Source organism: Drosophila santomea, chromosome 2R (assembly GCF_016746245.2).
Source record: "Drosophila santomea strain STO CAGO 1482 chromosome 2R, Prin_Dsan_1.1, whole genome shotgun sequence".
NCBI lineage: Eukaryota > Metazoa > Arthropoda > Insecta > Diptera > Drosophilidae > Drosophila > Drosophila santomea.
Window position 1 is genome coordinate 6,552,738 of NC_053017.2, and position 20,664 is coordinate 6,573,401.

Below are 20,664 nucleotides of genomic sequence, written 5' to 3' on the forward strand. Positions count from 1 at the left end.
GACGTTTTAGGTATTATGTTGCTTTATTTAGTTTTGCCTTATTGAACATGGTCCGTTACAGCAAATAGTTTGTGTATTTTTGATAGGTTTCTCTATAATGCCGACAATAAATAACAAAACTCACAAAGTACAATCTAGTCTAAAGAAGGATTACATGAATTTATATACGCGCATTTGCAAATATTCACGAGCAGTTGTTCCCAGTGGCACGCAGGACGTTAGACGTGCTGTTGCCACAAGGATATATGCTCCCGGGATGGTCTGGGTTCTGCACATTGGGCCAGCCCATCGGGGCCATCCAGAGCATATGTGGATACAAATACATTTCTTATCATTGCATAACATTACAATTATTTAAATTCGAAAAGAGCGCAGAGACGGGGAAAATCCGAGCGCTAAGTGTTTGTTTTGTTTTCTGGTTACCGGTTTCGGGTGTGTTATAGGTGATTATTACAATCTAGGCTCGCGATCGGTTCGGTTTCTCGTTACTCGACAGCTAACATCATCACTAAGCGGTTGGTTAATGCTACTAAAGTTAGACTTTTGGTACCCATAGAGATAATTCAACTAACGCGTACAGTTATACAGTGTTATCGTACTCGAATATGTATTTGTTTCGCGGACATTACAATACTTTTATCCTTGCTGTGTTCCATAAAAATGAGCGTAGCTAGCAAGCGAACGACAATTAAAGAGTCCACTACTCTGCCATATTTGGTAAGTTGTATCTTTTGTTTTGTTTCTTTTGTTGGTTGGTGCTTAAACATCTAGAGAATTTGACTTCTTTGCATTATCATTAACTAACTCTGACGGTACGAACTAAAAATTTAAGTTGCAAACACACACAGATCAGAATATACACATACATATGTATATAACGACTTACATACGTTTATAGGAATCTTTCTATTTAGATTTAGTTGTAGGCTTTCAAATTGCTGAGCCACAATTTGCTTATGTTATGTGCTTTTCTCAATATCCTTTCCTACTGCTCTGCGATACTGTTGCTCAAAATGGATGTTATATACAAGATGATAGTGTGCGGTATTGGGTTGCGATTCATATGAGGTGTATAGAACTATGTACATATTGAAGATATGCTAATGTGATCCAGAATTTTCGCCACAGCGGACTTGTCTAGTGTTATGAAGAGGATTTCTTGCATACTTTTAGGCATCACATATGTGGTTTAGGAGTTATCATGCTAAATATGAACCCCTTAATTTGTTTCAGAGTTTCTAGGAACACACCAGATTGGGATGTTTTTATTTTTCAGCCGCCATAGCGGTGGCCCCATTGCTATTTGTCTCCGAATGCCGACGCGCCAGTAGATGATGATGATGCTGGTGAAGATGATGGTGCTGATGCTGATAGCTGGCATAGGGCAACCCATGAGCACTTTGTGGACCTCCAATGCCATTAGCGAAGGGCAGGCCATCGATATTTCCAATTTTGCCTACGATTTTTGGTATCCTATCACTGTCCATAGCCAGCAGTGGTGTGGTCAGGCTGATTAACCCACTACCGCCGATGCTGGCACTGCCAATCCCGATTCCATGCTGACTGTGATTGTGATGCGAGTGATGATGATGATGATGGTGGTTGTGGTTGTGGTTGTGGCTGTGATTATGACTATGGTGATGCTGATGGTTGTGGTTGTTGATCACGGGCGTGCTTTTGCAGAGAGCAGCGTGTGTTCCATTTTTTGCCTTACTCTCTAACTCGAGTTCTTGCGCGCCGCGCAGGGAGCTCGTCTTGCGAACCTGCAGCCCACTGCGCGAATGGTCGCAACTCTTGCAACGCTGCTTCTGGGTCTGAACCTGATTGGATGACTGGCGTTGCAGTGCCTTCAAATTGGCTGCCACCAGCTTGGCCTGAAGGGTTTTCGAGGGCGAGACGGGCGTACTGTCATCCTCGCCGGTGGGCGGTGGAGTGGACAAGCGACTGGAGGCGGTCGAGGAGCTGCAGGTACTGTTGGAACGGCAGGACGCCTCGTCCACTTCAGCATCGTGACCATTTTCCTCGGCGGGCTGTTCGTCCACTTCATCCGCATCCGCTTCTGCATCTGCATCATCATTATCATCATCACTGGGCTGGGTGCTGGTGGGGTGAGAAGCGACGGCAATTTTCTTATTAGTTGAGCTGCTGTTGTTGGCAACGTTGGAGCCATTTACGCTTGCTTTCTCGCTCGGGGAGTCCGCTGGCAATTCCGCATTCGTCGCAGCCACATCATCATCACTCATCGCCTTGCAGTCACCATTCGATATCACATTTTGCTGCTGCTGCTGCTGCTGCTGCTGCTGCTCCTCCTCCTCCGGCTCCAGACCCTGACTAGTTTTGGTTTTCACGACATCGGCCAGATCAATCCAATGGCCCCGATTACCGCGCACGCCCTCGACAAGAGGCTCAAGCTTGTCGGAGAGGGTTGCGAAGGCCTGTAAAGTAAGCAAGGACTTAGTAAACATTTTCACAAAATATTAGGCCAAGACAAACCTCGTAGATTGGCAAGCAAATGGAGTCTATAAAGTTCACTTGCATCATGGGCAGCTCGTCCTCCTTCTCGCGATTCATGATATCCTACAACAGATAATTACAGATAATTTAAATGTAACATATTATTTAGCCTTTTCGTAAACTCACAATAGGAGTTATGTTGAGCTCCTGCTTCTCCATATCTCCCTGCTCGAAGAACTCCGAGCTGACCAAGTCGGCCACCCGCTTTTCAATCTCCCACGGCTTCGTGATGGCCGACAAATCACAGACAGTCATGCTCATTGCACGCAAAAGGGCGCGCGGCTCCTCCGCCACCCAGTAGCTCGTCGGCTGGCTCACACTCTCCAAGAAAGGACCTCGTTTTCTGTGAAAATAAACCAGAATTAGGACACTGACGCATACAAAAACGTGTCAGCTACACTCACTTGAAATACACGGCCAAGTCAGTGGACAAAATGGCATCCTCCAATACCCTAATGACCCGACAGTAGTCATCGGAGGAGAGATTGGCCAGAATTTGATTTCCAGGACTATTCAGGATCATTAGGCACTGATCAAAGTGGTGATGTTCCATGGTGGAGGTTGAGTACAGTTGCGCCAATGGCGACGAGGCTCTAAAAAGGAATGTTAAATTATGAAATTCAACTTTATACTAACTTTTCTATACTCACTTAATCTGGAAGGAGTTGTTGGTCCCCCGATGGTCGAGATCATGACACAGGCAGCCAATAATAAGCGCCAAGCATTCGATTTCCCCAAAGATCTTCCACCATTGTGTGGTCTGCAGTAAGAAATGAATATAAAATGAATTACACAAATAAAATATAATTTTATTTCCTGCTTACAGTCAGAATGGCAAACATCATCTGGGCCACATTGAAGGCGTGACGCCAGTTGTGATAGGTAACATTGCGATAGTTTTTCTTAACACTCAACAGCCATCGGCAAAGAACTTCATAGTCGATATGAAAGCGTTCTACAAAGTCGAGATCCAAAAACATGCGCAGGCAGGCCTAAAGAAATCGGATTAGATATTTGTTTCCCATTTTGCGAATGATATTTGAGCTCACCTTTAATGTATCATCATCTTCAAAGTGTATGTCATCGAACTTGAAGTCATGTAGTCGAAAATGTACAGCTGAAGGCACTCGAAGGCGCTAAAAAATGTTTTTAATTCATTAAATTAGTTCGATTTGCTTCCGACTCTTGAAATGAATACTAAAATGGGCGTTATAAAAGTTCTAAAATCTTTTTACTAATCATAATCCAAAATTATCATTGGATTAAATATTGTTGCATCGCTAAAGGGGTTTAAAATTTAAGTCCCCAAACTTTTGCTTGCACTTACTTTCCACACCACAAACAAAGCAGCACGTGCCCAAGACGAAGATGCCTCCAAGAAAAGAAATAAAAGCAAAATCTCCCACTGGACCTTCATCTGTTTGCTGTCAGCGAATGTAAATGGTGCTATATTAGCCACCAAAGCTGAGAAGTTTATCAAAATTTCTGACATTTTTCCGCCAAGGCACCCAGAAGAGTGCGAGAAGGAAAAACCCAACCAGAGGGCAGCTGCGGACCGGAAAAAGGGTTTTCCCAGCTAAATGGCATAAGCGTCGCTCCGCCTTCGTGTGATGCAGAAACAAAGCCTAGTATGGCATAATTTTAATTAAAATTAATAACCCAGCATCTTTGTCTGGCTGGCAACTCGACAGGCGGTCATAATTTTCCCAGCATAATTACAGAGTGAGTGAGCGAGCAGCGTGGAGTCGCACGATTCAGTAGAAAAGTTTCTTTTTGTCATACTTGTGCGAACAAACTAATTACAACTGTCAACACGTTGAAGCTTTTTCCGCGGGGGCAGAGGAGGACAGAGGAGCTTGCCTAAGGCAAACCGACAGCTTGTTGCTGCTGTTTCTGTCACACAGAAATAATAAACGAATAAAAACCGTGAAGCTAAAGCAGCAACAGACAGCAGGCACAGGGAAGCACCCAAAGCGGGCATCCGGCAGGACACATTAATTTATGGCTCAGCGTAAAAATTAAGAGACCGAACTAGTGGACGGGACGACCTCTTGGCCTCCGGCAAATTAAGTGAGTGCAAATAAAATTAAGTATTTCACTGGCCTCCGAGCAACGACACCCGGGAGGGCAATTTAATCCGGAGCGAACTACGAGAGTAGAGTGCAATAAGGAGCACCAAACCTAAAGAAGCAACCAAACCGAAACTCAACTCACCCGCAGTCGATGAGCCTCGTCCATGGTGGCCGATGCGTGGTAGCTGAGCACCTCCAGGGTGACACTCTGCTTGGCCATTGCCACAATGGCCTTCTCGTACATGTGCGTGTTGTGGATGCCCATGCCGCAGAAGATGGCGAACGCCTCCACGAAGTTCTCGTCGTTCTTGGTGAAGTCCTGGGGGAATGTGAAAGCAGTTTAAAATATGCAGCACGCGATTGAGTCTTAATATGCTTAAAATATAGCTTTTATAGCTAGACACTTGTGATTTGACTTATTAGAGCTCGAATTTGAATATTTAAAAAAATGAGCAGGAGCATGATTGCTGCACAACTAGTAAAAACCGTGGTATACTTACCAACTCATTGAACTTGTTGATCAACTGAATAACACCAATGATCTGTCCCAGCGAGTTCTTGATGGCCATGCAGAGAATAGATCGGTGCTTGAAGCAGGAGTTCTCGTCCACACTCGCATCGAATCGATCGTCCTCGTAGGCATTGGGCACATTAACGGTTTCCCCGGTGGTGGCCACATGTCCGGTGATGCCAATGTTGATGGGAAACCGCGACTCGTAGGGACTGGTCCGGGAAGTGGCTTCCTCCTCGCTCAGGTCATTCGCCTCGAAGTCAAAGACCCGCGAGAAGCTGCCCTTGTCCGCCTCGTGGACCAGGAGGATCTGGACCCGCTGGCACTGGATGAGACTCTGCATGTGGGTGAGAATGCGGAAGACCATGTGCTCTATGGTGCTCTGCTCCTCGAAGATCATGCGTGCCAGATCCAGGAGCACTTGATTCCGCTTGATCTCCAGTTGAGATTTCTCATACAGCTGTGCATTCCGCAGTCCAATGCCACAGAATTGAAGATACGAGGAAAAGACCTGATGGGGATTAACATTGGATTAACAAAGGATTAACATTGCTCAAGCAACAGAAAATAGCAGAGTAGAGCTTGCAAAACGCCATAAAAATTATGAGAGAGTCCCCCACTGGCATCACACATCGGATAATCCCTTATGGCATTTTGCCTGACATTCTGCTAAGCTTTCTTAACAAGTTTCCCCTTTGTTGAATAATGAATGCAATTTGCCACGGCAGTGGGTGCAGCTCTTATGCGGCTTTATTCGGAACAAAAGAAACCATCAAACTGCCCCGTCATGCGATCTCCACATGGCCCCATTCGCCCCCATTTCCGCATTTATCCCGCAAACCTCTACCCTTCCCTTTCCCTTTCCCGTCCAGTCCACTCACCTTTTCATCGATTTCGGAGAAGCACTCGCCATTCATTTTGTTGATGACCTGCGCCACGCCAATCACATCCCCGGATGAATCCTTGATGGGCATGCAGAGCAAGGCCTTCGTCCGATAGCCGGTCAGCGAGTCAATTTCACAATTGAATCGCTCATCCTGTGGGGGGGGGCGGAAATTGGGGAAAAGAAATTAATTTGCGCACGAATCAGTATCTCATTTAAATGAGTTTCCGTTGTTAACTTAAGCTCTGTGTTCGTAAGCCTTTACAAATGGTTTCACTTCCTTTTTTGCGATTGCCCCTTTCTAGATAATTATCTGAATAGATGAATTTCTTAAAAAAATACAAATACGTATCTCTCTTTTACACCAACTAACACTGAGGATGTTCCGTATGTATCAATCATTCCATTCCATTGTTGGCCCTGCTATTTTTATCCCACTTGGCACACATTCCCCATGATCTATCTGTCTTTCTTTCCTCCCCTTTTTAAAATTGGGAGGTTATCAGATTCCAGACGCCTCGGACAACTGTTTGGCCAGCCATTTAGCCGAGTCAAAAGTCCGCTGGGATCGAGCGAAAGATCTGCACCCGAGCGGAACTGGTGTGGCTAACCATAATGCGCCTCATTCGCACCGAGAAACCTTTGGTCGCGCTGTCTGGTACCAAAAAGTGTCAAATTTAGGCCTTGATTAATTGTGCTAACAATCTGGATCTGGAGATCTGCGGGGTACAGGCGATCTGTCTGTGCGTCACGTATTTGCGGTAAGTTTATCTAGGCGCTTAGGAGGCGCAATTGTTATCTTTAGCCGAGCGGCTTAAAGTCGAAAAGAGAACAGTCGAAAACAAGCATTGGGACTCCATATCTGGGTGATATAACATGCCTAACACGGCCTTGTCTTGGCGTAAGATTAATTACGCTCCAATTGGCAGACAGGCCGAAGAAAAACTGCCGAAAAAATAGGAAAATGTGGCAGCGGCCATGGCGGAAGCTGGGAAATGTGAAAAGTGCTGGCGATGGCGATGGCGATGGCGATGGCCACCGAGTTCACTGCGCAATATTGAAAACTTAAAGAGCAGCACACTAATATACTCGTACACACACACACACAGACATACAGTGGATTGGTATCTGCCACCATAAATCTTACAATCGAATGAATAATCTGCAACTCTCGCAGCAGAGCTTGATTTATGACCCAGTTGGCATTCAAATTTGTCAAATTTCCCTCAAGATAGTACTACTACTTGCTCGGTACTGACCTGGTAAGCATCTGGTATGTTGACGGGCTCCCCGCTTTCGGCCACATGCCCGGCGATTCCCGTGCCCCATGCCACCCGTACTTCGTCCTGCTGCTCCATTTCCTCCACGGTGCTCCGGGGGCACACATCGAACAGCTTCGAGACGAGGCATCTGCAGGAGAAAGGGAGTCCAAAGTTGAAAATTATAAATTGTGTTGCAGGCGGCAACTATCGTCTATTGTCATCGGACACAATGCAAACTTTTCCTATTCCACTGAGAGGAAAAACCATAATGGTGTTTTCCAAAATGTTATAACCAATATGACATCAGCTTGCTGAGTTGCTCGATAATTAGACAGGCGAAAATTGCCAAACTTTTAATTAGGCCATAGTTTATTAAGCCGAAAATGCAGTCGCAAACATATTATTGATTCCCAATTGAACCATTTCTTTCTCAGTGCCTCGCCTACTTTTCCAGCTTTCCTGCTGCTTTTCTTTGGCTTTAAAAAGTTTTTACCCAACAGAATGCATTTGCCAAATGCGCGTGCAGACAATTGCAATTAGTGTTGGCAGAAAATGGCGTCATACGATGCATACAAAATGGCTGACGTGCCCCACTGACCCCCTCGCTGCAGGTTGCTGCCGGGTTATGGCATTTATGGCACGGTTTTTGAGGGTAAAGAAGACACAGCTTCCACGCAACGCACTCATAAAATGCCAAAAATAAATGCCATAAAAATGTTGCCAAGACAAAGTTGAAGCTGCGCTCCTGCTCTATCCACAATGTCCACAAAAATGCAGCGATATGAAGTCATCAACAAATGCTTGAAAATAGCTAACGCGAAGGACTGGAGCAACTGACTTATTGCTGTATAATGCGACTGATTTATGATAGATGCATGTCTTTATTTGAGCACTCCTTACCAACTGGCGATGAACTGAGTATTTTACAAATTTACAAACTTGCACTTTAGGATTTTTCATAAGGGTTACAATTGGATTACCATGGAACTAACATACATCAGTAAATATATTTTTTAATTGACGAAGTTTTAGCTTGGTGAATAAAACGTTAATTTGTACTTGGATATGCTAAGTTCGCTTACTTTTTTAGTCCATCAGGTCCGTTGCAACGTCCCTGCACCAGGAACAGAGATCCGCGATCGGCATTCAGCAGAATGGACACGTTCTGGAGTATCTTGTGGCACAAAGTGCGCACCTCGAGCTCGTTGCAAATGTCCTTCACCTGGAAGCGATAAACAGCACAGCCCGGTTATTTACACGACTGATAAGCAGTTGCATTTGAAAAGAAAGGGAGCCGTGGAGAAATACAGACTGTGACTGACGTCTTTGGAGTGTTTGCCGATAACAGCGTCAATGGGCCGACAAACAAACTCGTTTGCGGAACTCAACAAATAGTCATTGACAAGCTATCGAGATTCGCGCGAATTTTCAATTCGATATCTAATGGTTAGGCATTCTGAGGAAGTTTTACTCATTCCCTTACTCAATGAGTAGCGAATAACTTTTATATAAACGAGTGTGTCACGATATTTCTGAATCAATTGCGCTTTTGAATCATGGGTGTACTAACACAACAACACTCACCAGCTCGAAAATCAACTCCTTCTCGTCCAGCTGCTTGAGCTCGTTGCGTGACAGCCGCTGTGGTCGCTGGTGGCAATGATAATAGGGATACGGATGGCCATTTCCCGCTCCACCGCTGCCACCCAGGCCGGGTGCTGCCCCCGCTCCACCGGCGCCACCGGTGCTGCCCAAGCTGCTGCTCCCAACGGCCCCGCCCGCCTGGTAATGACTGTGCTGGCTGTGGTGCAGATGGGCATGGTTTTGGTGGTGCTGCTGATGGTGATACTGATACTGTCCGGCCACGACGCCACCGACATTCTGCAGATTGCTGCAGCTGCCGCCCACGCCGCCGTTGTCCGTCGGCGGGCCAATGCTCAAGAATGTGGGCGTGCCGTCAATTGTGTTGACAATCGGTTTCAGAAGTCCGCCGCGCTCAAACTCGTGGGCAGAGATTTTTCTAAAAGGATTTCAACAATCATTAGTATCTTTGGAAATAGCATCTTAATTTTAAGGCTCACAAAGCTGGCAAATAACGGTAATACGTTTTCTTTTCTATACTCACAAGCTTTTATACAATGCTTTTAATCAAAAAGATGAATATTACAATATTATTTTTCAGTTTATTTTGCTGTAAACGTATTTCCCTCTACATTTTCCGCATTGAAAGCGCCGAGTATTTAATTTTCGTAGCTCCAATTGAATCACTTACCGCACTGGTGTGGTGGCACCGGATCCACCACGCGAGGAGCTCGTCTGTCCGTTGGCGTGGGTGGGTGAGGTGCTGCTGACCACATCGTTGCCCGCCGAGGTGGCGTGGGAAACCAGCCAGGCATCCACCGTCTGACGTGTGGCCTTCCTGTGGCAAATAACCGGAAAAATTCAGTTAGTAAACACGTTAAAACCTTATTAAAAATCGCAAATGAATAGCCGCTGGTCGACGCATTGGGCGCCGCGTTCCATATGCATGTGCCGCATAAAATTGTCTAATAAAATGCGAACTCATAAATATTCAGGCTGCGAGGCTACCCAGCATCAGCTCTTCCTCCTCCTGCTCATGCTCCTCCCCAAAATGTGTCCTTTTGGACACGCGCTTTTGGCATAAAACCCCTAACAAACGCCACAAAACGTCGGGTAATCACAGCACACAACTCTTTGGGGAGGCGAGTGCGTGGACATTAGGAAAATATTGACATTCTACCAATGCTATCTTTTTTTTAACAGAAAATAAAACTTATAAATAAGAAGTAAAGAAAGCCGAAGTGTACATGGGCCAAATGGAAAATTAACAAATTATAGGTTAAGCATGAAGTCAGCAATAAATGGTTTAGGACATTTTTTCAATGCTTAAATTCCATCGTGATTTGCAGAAAAGCTGATACTCTCTCTTAAAGTTAACGAATAAACAAGGCAGAGAACCACCAAAATGGTTGAACTGTTTAGGACATGCGGCATATTCTTATGCAAAATACACACACAAGAGAATGAAGCCTTTTTCAGCCTCGTTTAATGACCGCCCCGCAGGCCAAAAAAGCGGAGGAGCAGTGGAGCCGAGTACGTTGGCCGGCTCCGCTCGACCATGAAAATAAAGCCCAATTTATGCTTTTAGTTGTTAGTGATTTTTATTATGTGTCATAGGCAACGGACGTCCCTCAACCCGCTTTGCTGCCGGGCTGCCGGGCTGCCGGGCTGCCCTGGATGTCCTGCTGTGGCAAAGGCAATTTCCGGTTTATGGCGGAAACGAGCCATCCACGCCCATGGCCAAATCCCCACCAACCCCATAGGCAAACCCGATTGTTTGGCGTGCAATGCAGTTTCAAATTTAAGAATTTATCCCGTCGATGGCCAAAGTAGATTATTGGCTCGATGGGTTCATCGAAAACGCTTGTACGCAGGTGCAATTTATGTCCCTTCAAGGATTAGCTTAGTTCTCCGTCTGTCTTGGCTAACAGACACAAATTATTTCCAAACTACTGAATTGGTACTCAATGCATAAAGGGTGTGAAACCTCGACTTGCCTTATAAAATAATCCTGTACAAATTCCTGATTCTCGTCCAGCCACGCCTCCATCCGCGCGTGCTCCGGATCGTAGGGTCTGTGGTGCTGGGGCGAGTTGGCCTGGTGGTGATAGTGATGCTGGTACTGGTACTGGTACTGGTACGGCTGGTGCACCTGGTACTGCTGCTGTGGCTGCGGCGTGGCCGACGTCTGGACTCCGCCGCCGGAGGAGGGGGATCCGTTGGAGGAGGAGGGCGGGGCTGCTCCGGAGTGGCTCAGCGGCTGATAGTGGGCGGGGAGTGGCTGTTGCTGGGCGAGGGGCAGGGGGACACCGGCGTGGCGCGTGGCGATGAGCAGCGAGTGCTCGCTGGATCCGTAGCCGCCGTACCCCGTGCCCCCCTGCTCCGTGTTCATCCTGCCAGTCGGCTGGAACTGGAGCGGCGTCGTCGCTGGCTCCTCGATGCTCCGCAGATGCAGGCCTGCAACGAGGAAGGAGTAATGGAATAATAAATACTTGATGCGCACTGTTCGGACATATGAAAGTATTAGATCTTATAACTCATATATACTTATTATTATAACTAACATTTAAGTACTTATATAAATTGTAAATATTTGCTTAAGCTGTAATTTGCCTGCTGCATGTGTCGACAGTTTTATGAGCATTTGCCCTTGACGCACCATTTGCATTGCAAATGGGTCATATCCTTTGGGGGAAGTCACACTTGGCACGTGACCGTGGACACGCCTCTCTCCACGTCGCTGGCAACTGACATGGCTTTTTCGCCGCTTTCCTGATGCGTTCTTTTCAATTTCAGCAGTTTGGCTGTGAGAGCAAATCACATAAATTTGTTCAATAGCTTTTTCAGCTCATCAATTTGAAGCTGTTCCTGTCTCTTTGAACAATTAAGTGTCAAGTAGCGATTTTTAAGGGACTTCACTGAGACACACAGTGTTCACACACAGCTGTGTGCATATGTATGTAACACATGGCAAACGCGGCGTATACGTAACGCCGTGCAATAAATAACATTGGCAGTTGGGGCCCCCAAAGTGTTTCAGTTAACATTAACCGGAAATATTGGCAATTTCCTTGAAATATTGACTCCGTGTGGGCACGCTGCAAAGTGTCTGGCGTCAGTAATGGCAGCATTGAGCGCCTGATTAAGTGCTAAAAATAGATATAAATACGACAACGAGTAACACACTGATACATGTCTCAAGGATACGATAAAAGGAATTCTGCCACATTTCCTCCTCTCTCTTGCCTCATTTTTTGAGGTCCCAGTTTGTGTCCCAGTTATTTATTCTATTGAAAATATGATTTATGTGCTGCTTTTCGACTTACACAAAAGAAATAAACAAACGACTTGTTCCTGTCGCTTGACAATTCGACTTTCGGGCTAAGCTGGTATACAATAAATGCCAAGGATATTCCGGCTGCTTAAATACGTTAGATGAGTCTATTTTTGGCTAGATTGCAAACGGAAATATTTTGTATTGGGTGGCTGTCTTTAATACCTTTTGGGAAGTTCCTTATTTACATAGAATGAATATTTTAATGTTTTATCCTTCTTTGCGGGCAAAGAAAACATGTATTCCACATTTATAACAAGCTTCAAAATCTATTTTATGTCTGTGCTACAAATAATTTATATGTTTAACATACGGGTTCGAAGACATGTGAGGTCTTTTCTTTTTAATGGAATTTACACCAGTTAAAATTGTATGCTATCATTCTTTTCCTGCGGGTCCCTTCGCTGTGCCATTTAAAATTCACTTTAATATTAATTTCAGCTTTTCCCCCATGATTTGTGCCCCAAGAATTTCCCTGTGCAGACATAAATTTCCATGTTAAGCATCTGCAAGGTCTCCCACTCTCCTGAGTTGTAGATACTTTTCGTTGGTCCTTCTCTTCTAAGCTTGCCAATAAGTTGAAAGTCGGCTACTTAGTGCTGCAGTGGGGGATTTATGTAGATGGAATGGCTGGAACACCACACACATGCCACCCATGTAGTGCAGCCTCTGAGGAAGGGAATTTAATCTTTTAAGCTGCATTTGCCTTGCACACAGCCAACATCCAACATGCAACATGCTTAAGCTGCTGCAAAACATTTGGCACAGAGCAGGAGCACTTTGCCACTCCCCGCTGAATTTCTTTGGCCATTTCCTGCACTCGAAGTCAAATGACAACTTGACAGAGTCGTGTGGGAGGGCTTCTGTGGCACCCATTTTCCAAGTTTCCCATTTTCCCGCCGCCGCCAACACTTTGCTGCGGTTTGATGCGTCAGCTTTATGTAAGACATTCATATAGCCCCTCAACCAACATCCAACCCCGAATCCCCCTCCGCCACCTTCCTCTGAGTCGGGCGAATGGCAAATTTTTATACAACATTTGTAATGGAATTTTACTTTTAGCAGGAACATGCAAGGATCAAGAGTTCTCGGCGATATGACCACAAATTTAGTACTCTTCATCGTGGGATGGAAGTTATTTGATCTACATTCTCAGGCAAATGGCAATAAGTTTACTGGAGTGCTAATAAATAGGAATGGTGTAGTGCAGAGATAATGTTGATTTTATTTATATTCTTTGCGATGGAAACACAATAATTAATTTCTATTTCTGAATAATTAAAATGGCGCCCTACCAGGTTTAAACAAATGACAGAACCATAGTTTTTATTAACTGATTTCTGTTACCGTTCTTAGCGACAATACGATACTACCCGAACCTAACATATAGGGTATGATTACCACATACAATACATACAATATATCTGCACACACTCGCTGGCATACACGAGCCAGTGTGTAAATGGCATTGTTGCTTTCGAGTGCAGCCAAATGCAAATTGAAAGTTGGCAAATGTGCAAAAGAGAACAATTTTTTGCTGCCATTCGGATCGATGTTGGGATGCTGAAAGGCGGAAAAACGTAGAGCCGTGCACCGGAAGTTGAATAAGAAAAAGAAAAAGAAAAAGACCTTCTGGGCATGAAATAAGCATCGTTGTTCTTTCAGTACTTTGGTCTCTTTGGTGTTTTCCAGTTTGTTTGTTTGTTGGCTCGAAGTTTGTGTGACGAAATTTTTATGCAAATGCGAGGCATGACCAAAACTTTCATGCTTGCCACTTTCTCACCTGTTGTAGCTGGGATTATTTCAGAGTGATGCTGAATTTGAGGACTATGGGTTGGTGTTTGCTGCGGCTGTTGTTGCTGTTGTTGCTGCTGTTGTTGCTGTTGTTGCTGCTGCTGTTGCTTGCTGTTTTTGTTCTTATTTTTGTAGCGACAACCACGAAATCGACACATACTTGCCGCTTGGCCCATGGGGCCCGCCAGCAATGCGAATGTTAAACCCTCCGTTTTAATGAATTGAATTTTGTCAAACTTGAGCAATTCAGCCGCGTAACGTAAATTGTATTTTGTGGCCGCAGTTGTCGTGGAAGTTGAGGAATCAATTTTGTTGATTTTGCTGCCGCCAAAAGGCCGCAGGATATCAGCCAATTGAAATTGTCGAATTTTCGATTAGTGTGCACACTTTTGCTGCGATCGCTCGTATTTCTCGTGCTTTTACTCTGTCTCACTTTCATAATAACTTATTTACTTTGTCAATTATTCAGTTAGGCGAGAGGAAAAAGTTTCTGCCAAGACCTGTTGGAGTTTTGTTTTGAATAAATATGTTTAAGCATGACCCGAGTTGAAGTGCTCCACGTGAACTTTGCAGACCAAAAGTTTTCCGCCCAACAATTTCGCAGAGTATCTCAAGAGTTTCCTGACCGCTTTTCGTTCATCTCACTTTACTGCCAGTTTTTAATGCCCTACGCTGCCGATTTTCCCATGTGTCGGCAAGAGCGAGTCGAAGCAATTCAATTAACGCGTTTGGGGTCGCCGCAGTCAATTGGCCAAGAACAGGGAAACTGGAGAGAGGGAACAGGGAGCTCGCCTGACGGGCCGCCAATTGATGAACAAACAAGACTCCAAAATGTCGCGAGAAATTCGAGTGGCGACCTCATGGGACAGACGGTGCAGCACGGGGACACGTAGGCCATAGTAAAATGTCAGTTAAGTAAAATAAACATGGCCAAAGCGCCTGACATGGCTGAAACGTCAACAATGCTCAAAAGCCAAAGGCAAACAATGGCAGAAAAATTCGGCAAGAGGGGTGATGAAAAGGATAAATGGAGGGGAATGCTCTAAAAGGTTTGTTGTGGCTTGCGGCCAGGCAGATTTTATGTTGAATAGGCATTTATTAAGTTATTTAAAAAGGCTCTTCGATTTTTTATTTAATTGATTTCAACAACGTTTAAAGTGGCTTGCGGTGTGGTTTGCTTATGTACAGAAAGAATTAATTATTTGAAAAGCTCAGACTCCTGGTCATAGTTCAAATACCCGCTTGCAAAGCGTTCACCTAGAGAAATACGTTACCACAATTCGACCCAATTGCACTGAGTTGCCACTGACTCGTGTTTGTTTTTGGCAACCAATCCACTTATGTTCTGCCCTCTAGCATTCCCCATTCCCCATTCCCCATTCCGCCTTCCACATTCACTTTCATCCGCTTTTCACCCACTATTCGACCATCACTTTCACGTCTTCTGTCCCTCCCTTCCCACCAGGACATTCGAATTCTATTCCAATTTTTGTATTGCATTTATTGACTGCAACTTGCCATGAGAATTTAAGCGGATCTTCACCAACTTCGATTCAACTTTCACGTGACAGCTGTTGCAAGGCAGGGGCCTGCGATAGTTGACAGCGGAAATGATTTAATTTCCGTTCTACAACAATGAGAAATCATCCTGCTGCGTTTGGCAGCTGCAACGTGAAGTGAAGGCTGCTACAGGATTGCACAACTTGCAATTGAGACTATGTATATTTCTGCATTTGTTCGCATTTTAATAGACAATGACAATGGGTCCGCACTGCTGACGGATAATGTTGCAGTTGTCTGTTAGAAGTGCTGATCCTTCAACGCAGCTTAAGGGATATTAACAAATACTATATCCCCCACTATATCCCCCAATTTAGCAACCAGTTAAACTCTTAAATTCAACTCTTAAATTCCTTACTAGTCATATTTTGTTCGGATTATCTTGATATGCCACATTGCTCATACGCAACGTTAGCTGGCCATTAAGCATACGCACCGTTGTGGCTTGCCTGTGTTTTTCGCCATCCTTTTCGAAATTCTATCTTTGTACACCTAGCAACTGGTGGCCAAAGGAGAGAGGACAAAAACAATGACAAAAACTATTTTTATGCCAACGAGAGCTAGAGAGCGAGTGGGAAGCAGAAGAACTCTCGCACAGACGGACCTCGACGGCTTACATTATGTCAATAGCATAGGTAAAAGCACTGTAATGAGAGGGGGCCATTGTGGGGCCAGTCTGGATAAGCAAACGATGTTCATTAATGGCGCACGCCAACCACTGAGAAAAAATCAATTGAATTCTGAACTGCGTTTATCTTTAAAAGTATTTCTTTTAAAATTTATTTCTTTAAAAGTATATTTTCATCAATAAAAGATCTGTGAGTGCATTCCATTTAATGTAGCTAAATATTTTATACGATATGATGTTATGAAATATGTTATATGAGAACACATTTTATAAATTGCTGTTATTATGCTTCGTCTCATGTTTTTCCGAGTGCACCATTTGTGCGAAACTCAATTCGGTTTGGTCTGCATTTGGCTGACAACGGTGATAGTGGCACAAAAGGCGGGCCAGATAACAGATAACAAAGCCATATACTATATATATCTGCGCGTACAGCGGTGTCTGTGTGCCGTCGCCGGGTATCTGTGTTGGCCCAGCTTTTGATGGTGTTTGTGGCAATGCAAACAAGCGGGGGCAAGATGGCGTAAGCCATCGAGGGGCGGAAAGCCGAATGTGGCGGTTTAAGGCGGAAAAACTGTCATTAGGCGGCGGCGTTGGCGCGTCATGAACTAGCCAAAGTCGATTAGCGGAGGAAACAGTCAGAAAGGACGAACCGAAATGCTATTTGCATTCTCGAAAGGCTCGAATTGTTGGCCTGGATCAATAACCTGTTGCTGGCCAGAGAGCGTTGGATAAATAGACCGAGAGAAATGGTAAAATATTATTCTACTTAGCATTTGACTGTGAATTATGTTACTTGTCCCACATAACGCGAAAAACAAAGAGCGCACGAGCAAAAAAAGCGAAAAAAAAACCAAGAAGAGCAAAATGAGCGAACTCTGGCAATTTAAATTAAATAAATAAATAAATCTCATTATCACATATGGCTCGTGTATTCAATTATATTGTCAGCTTGGTAAACATCAAAGGGGAAGAGAGTTTAAGGCGGGAAATACCACCCCCACGCACTTGATGAGCTCAAGTCTCACACATTTTTGATAAGTTATAAACAAAAGGCAGCTAACTGCTGTAATAAAGTTAACGGGAATTATATGTAGAAGTGAAACAGATTGAAAGAAAATTAAAACGTAATACTACGCCGAAAAGTTCAATTTTAGTGGGCATTTAACTATCCTACAGACCTAAATAGTACGCACTTATCCACATATTTACACATTTCATATTGGCAGTCAACATTTTAGCACACACAGATTATATATACATAAACGTATGCATATTGTAACTACGCGTGTTCATGCATGGCCTCAAGGTCATCGCGATGAAAAATTTATCCGAACGGCAGCCATAAACGATTTTCATTTGTCTGGCGGCAAAAGGCGAACTCCGAGGGGCCAATATGGAAAAGCATTAACATTATACAACTGATGAGTCCAGTATTGCGCCGCAGTCAAAAAAGTAAGATAATAGTAAGATATACAAATCCAGCATTAAAATGTTGAATAGCACATTAGACAATGAACGTTTTTATTGAAAATCCAATGTTGTACTATTAATGTTGATAATTAAAAGGCTTGAAATCTTTTTTTATTGATTTAACTATAGTTTTAAAACATTTTTCAAAAAATTAAAAGATACAAGTTAAAAAACTTCTAACTTTCATTGAGGAAAATAAAACTACAGAAGTTTTGATTTCTCCAATTTATAAAAATGATTTTCTGACCAGTCAATACAATTCTATATACCCCACCTATACAGATAAGAAAATTGAAAAATATTGTCTAATTGCATGTTGTTGCAACGAATTTTAATTAAAGTCTGCTTTTATGACACGAATGCAAGTTTTATTTATTTCGCACTCGGATTTAATGGCTAAGGAAACATTAAAGACCAGCCGACAACGGGGCGTATGAGCAAATTTCTATTCTCTAGCGGAAAGCAAACTCCCCGAGCTTTTTTGCTGCGTATCGCATTTCCAATTTGAACGCATCCGCAGACGAAAAAAGAAAGAGCAGAAGAAGCCAGCTACAAAATGCTGTCAGCTACTTGAGCAAGATTTTCAATTTACTTCCACGGACTGAGAGAAACCCCAGACGCCTTTTCCTTTACTTTGTTATCCTGATGAAGAAATATTGAAAATGTATGCGCGAGCAAAAGGCGTCGCCAGTTAGTTCATCTCATAAATCTCGTTTGCGGCCAACTTATTACACGTCTTCCTATTTTGCACGAGAACTCGAGCGGATTATGTAACATTTTTAATAAAAATATTATACGGAACGGAGTACGACAATTTGTTGGCTGAACGGAACCACTTCAAAGCTACTTTTCCTGGAATTTAATTTCCCTTTCCGAGGAATTGTCTCGCAGACTCCCCCTTTTCGCCTCATGCTTTTCTTTTATCAATTACATGAAGTGAACTACGTGAGCCGTTGGCTAAATATTTGCACAGGTCTCAGCTTAATAGCTGAGGTCGCCGAAAAAGCGCAGGAAGAGTTCAGGAGTTCTGGTCTAAAAATAAATTATAAACAAACATTTGGCTCTTTGCATTTGGCTCTCCAACCCCTCCCCATATGCCCACTGTTTGTTTGAGTTATCATTATGACATGCTCGAAATTACCAATGACAAACGTGCCTTGACTATCCAAACGACCACATCCATACTCATCTCCCCAAGCGAACGCTGCACTGCGAGAAAATTATTAATTAGTATTAAGTTTTCATAGCTAGTTCGGTTATTTTGGATACGAGGCTGTTTAAATGAGGTTCTTACTAATTCGTTAACTCTACTATGATTATCAACTGATATAATGATTGACCTCTTCACCTTAATCCCAAATTTTCCCAACCTAAAGCCCTTTTCTGTCTGTGCAGCCCTCAATGAAGGTCAAATATTTGGAGCCTGCCTAGTTCTTCTGCTTGTGCTCCAGTGTTATTGCGCTGATTGCGCTTGTCGCCGGAATGTTCGGTTAGGAGACCCCACTCCCACTTCCACTCCCCCAGTGTCGAATCCCTGGAGCCATGTCCAGTCCAACATGGTGCAGCATGACTAAGCGGGGCGAAATTAGGTTGTTTGTTTCTCCATCGAAAAAGGCAGAGTCGGGTGGCAAGAAAGGTCGTGAGGGGAGGACAAACGGCCAATCTCTGCGTGCTCGGCGCCTCTTGCAGCAGGAAGCCAAAGCTTTGCCAAGAATTTAAATGCTCCATTTGAGATTTTGATTAAACTATGTTCATCTGCCAAGATGTCAGAACTATTAGACGCGAAAATAAATGGAATATAGAGTATACGCCATGGGGGCGGGACTTTGAGTTTCTCTCAAATATTAGATATTCTTCTCAGGCTGCACAATACTATTTCTATATACATACATAACTAAACAAGTATTTGCAAGTTTAGTGTGAAAGTTAAACAGCCTACTTGAATATAAATGTTAAGTGTTAAATGTTATAACGTTAATAGAAACTCTTTCTGAACATTATGCATATTAGGAACAAACTTAAATCAAGCAAAGACAGGAATTCAAGTGCCAAACACTAAAAGTATCCATTTAATTTCTACTGCACTTCCATCACACCATTTCCCATCACACCACTTCCTTATAGCACCGAAAGCATTATCTTTGCTTCGCAACCACTTGAAAGTTGCCCGTATCACTCGGCGTGTTTTCAGCCACGCACTCAATGAGCAAATATTTGAACACTTTCAACCGAGCAATCAATAATTAAATTACCTGACAATAAAAGAGTAGAAAACACATTTTATTAGATATAATCGAACCCTCGAACTTATGAATGGGGCCACAACGCACCCAAAATAGAAAAATCCAAACGAAAAAGCTTGAAGTCGGATGGTCGTTTCCTGTGGGTGGACAATTGCTTTCTGGAGACTATTTAAGTTGGTAGAGCTAGGCAAACACTCTATTTTCGGTGTGGAAATTTACCAACTTGCGATGAAGGAAACAAAGCGAGTTCAACGCTTTTGTTTGTCGGCTAAAATTAGCCGAAACAACAGTGGCTGACCACAGGGAAAATCTGCTTGCTGCTCGAGTGCTGTTGCATTTGCATGGTGACGTCAAGAGGATAAGCTGGGAAGCTGGCAGGAGCGGCAAATGCGGCGGCAGCTCTAATTAAGACAAAATAGTTTTGTGCCAGTCAAGGCCAGAAGATAAAGTGGTGGAGGCTGCTGCTGGAGGTCTTCTGGCCTGCTGGTTTCTGCTTTCTGCTGGCTGATTTGCTGATGCCTGCTTTCTGCACTTTTGGCCAAGCAAGCAGCACGCCAACAAACGTAGCATACTGTGCGGCAAAAGCACAAGCACAAACCAAGCACAAACCAAGCACACAAGCATGCCCGCACCCAAAGCAGGCTGCAAGTGGATGCACCTGAAGGAGACTTGAGTTGGCCGGGCTGAAAGAGAGGACTTAAAGCTGTCTTTGGGCCAACTTTTGCCAGCAATTAATCGTGGCTTCAACTGCAACCGTAAGAAAAGTGATAAAACCGCACAGCCAAAACAGTTGCAGCAGCAAAATCTGT

General features: G+C 43.9%; 1 protein-coding gene across 3 annotated transcripts in view; it reads right to left on the reverse strand.

The window, feature by feature from the left end:
• Nucleotides 1-4: 4 nt before the first annotated feature.
• Nucleotides 5-20,664, reverse strand: part of LOC120444435 (dual 3',5'-cyclic-AMP and -GMP phosphodiesterase 11) — a 40,173-nt gene continuing 19,513 nt past the window's right edge. Inside the window, exons 1-17 of one of the 3 annotated variants that reach the window (XM_039624088.2) lie at nt 13,941-14,174; nt 10,821-11,280; nt 9,515-9,661; nt 8,827-9,262; nt 8,325-8,464; nt 7,240-7,390; nt 5,979-6,134; nt 5,087-5,608; nt 4,729-4,905; nt 3,564-3,650; nt 3,339-3,506; nt 3,165-3,274; nt 2,919-3,107; nt 2,641-2,857; nt 2,494-2,577; nt 2,175-2,435; nt 1,953-2,100 (exon numbers count right to left, since the gene is read on the reverse strand). In XM_039624088.2, coding sequence (XP_039480022.1) covers nt 2,086-2,100; nt 2,175-2,435; nt 2,494-2,577; nt 2,641-2,857; nt 2,919-3,107; nt 3,165-3,274; nt 3,339-3,506; nt 3,564-3,650; nt 4,729-4,905; nt 5,087-5,608; nt 5,979-6,134; nt 7,240-7,390; nt 8,325-8,464; nt 8,827-9,262; nt 9,515-9,661; nt 10,821-11,280; nt 13,941-14,127 — 3,507 coding nt within the window. In that variant the 5' untranslated portion in view covers nt 14,128-14,174 and the 3' untranslated portion in view covers nt 1,953-2,085. Of the gene's footprint in view, nt 2,436-2,493; nt 2,578-2,640; nt 2,858-2,918; nt 3,108-3,164; nt 3,275-3,338; nt 3,507-3,563; nt 3,651-4,728; nt 4,906-5,086; nt 5,609-5,978; nt 6,135-7,239; nt 7,391-8,324; nt 8,465-8,826; nt 9,263-9,514; nt 9,662-10,820; nt 11,281-13,940; nt 14,356-20,664 lie in introns of those variants that run through there. The other 2 variants (XM_039624086.2, XM_039624087.2) reach the window with 2 other exon arrangements.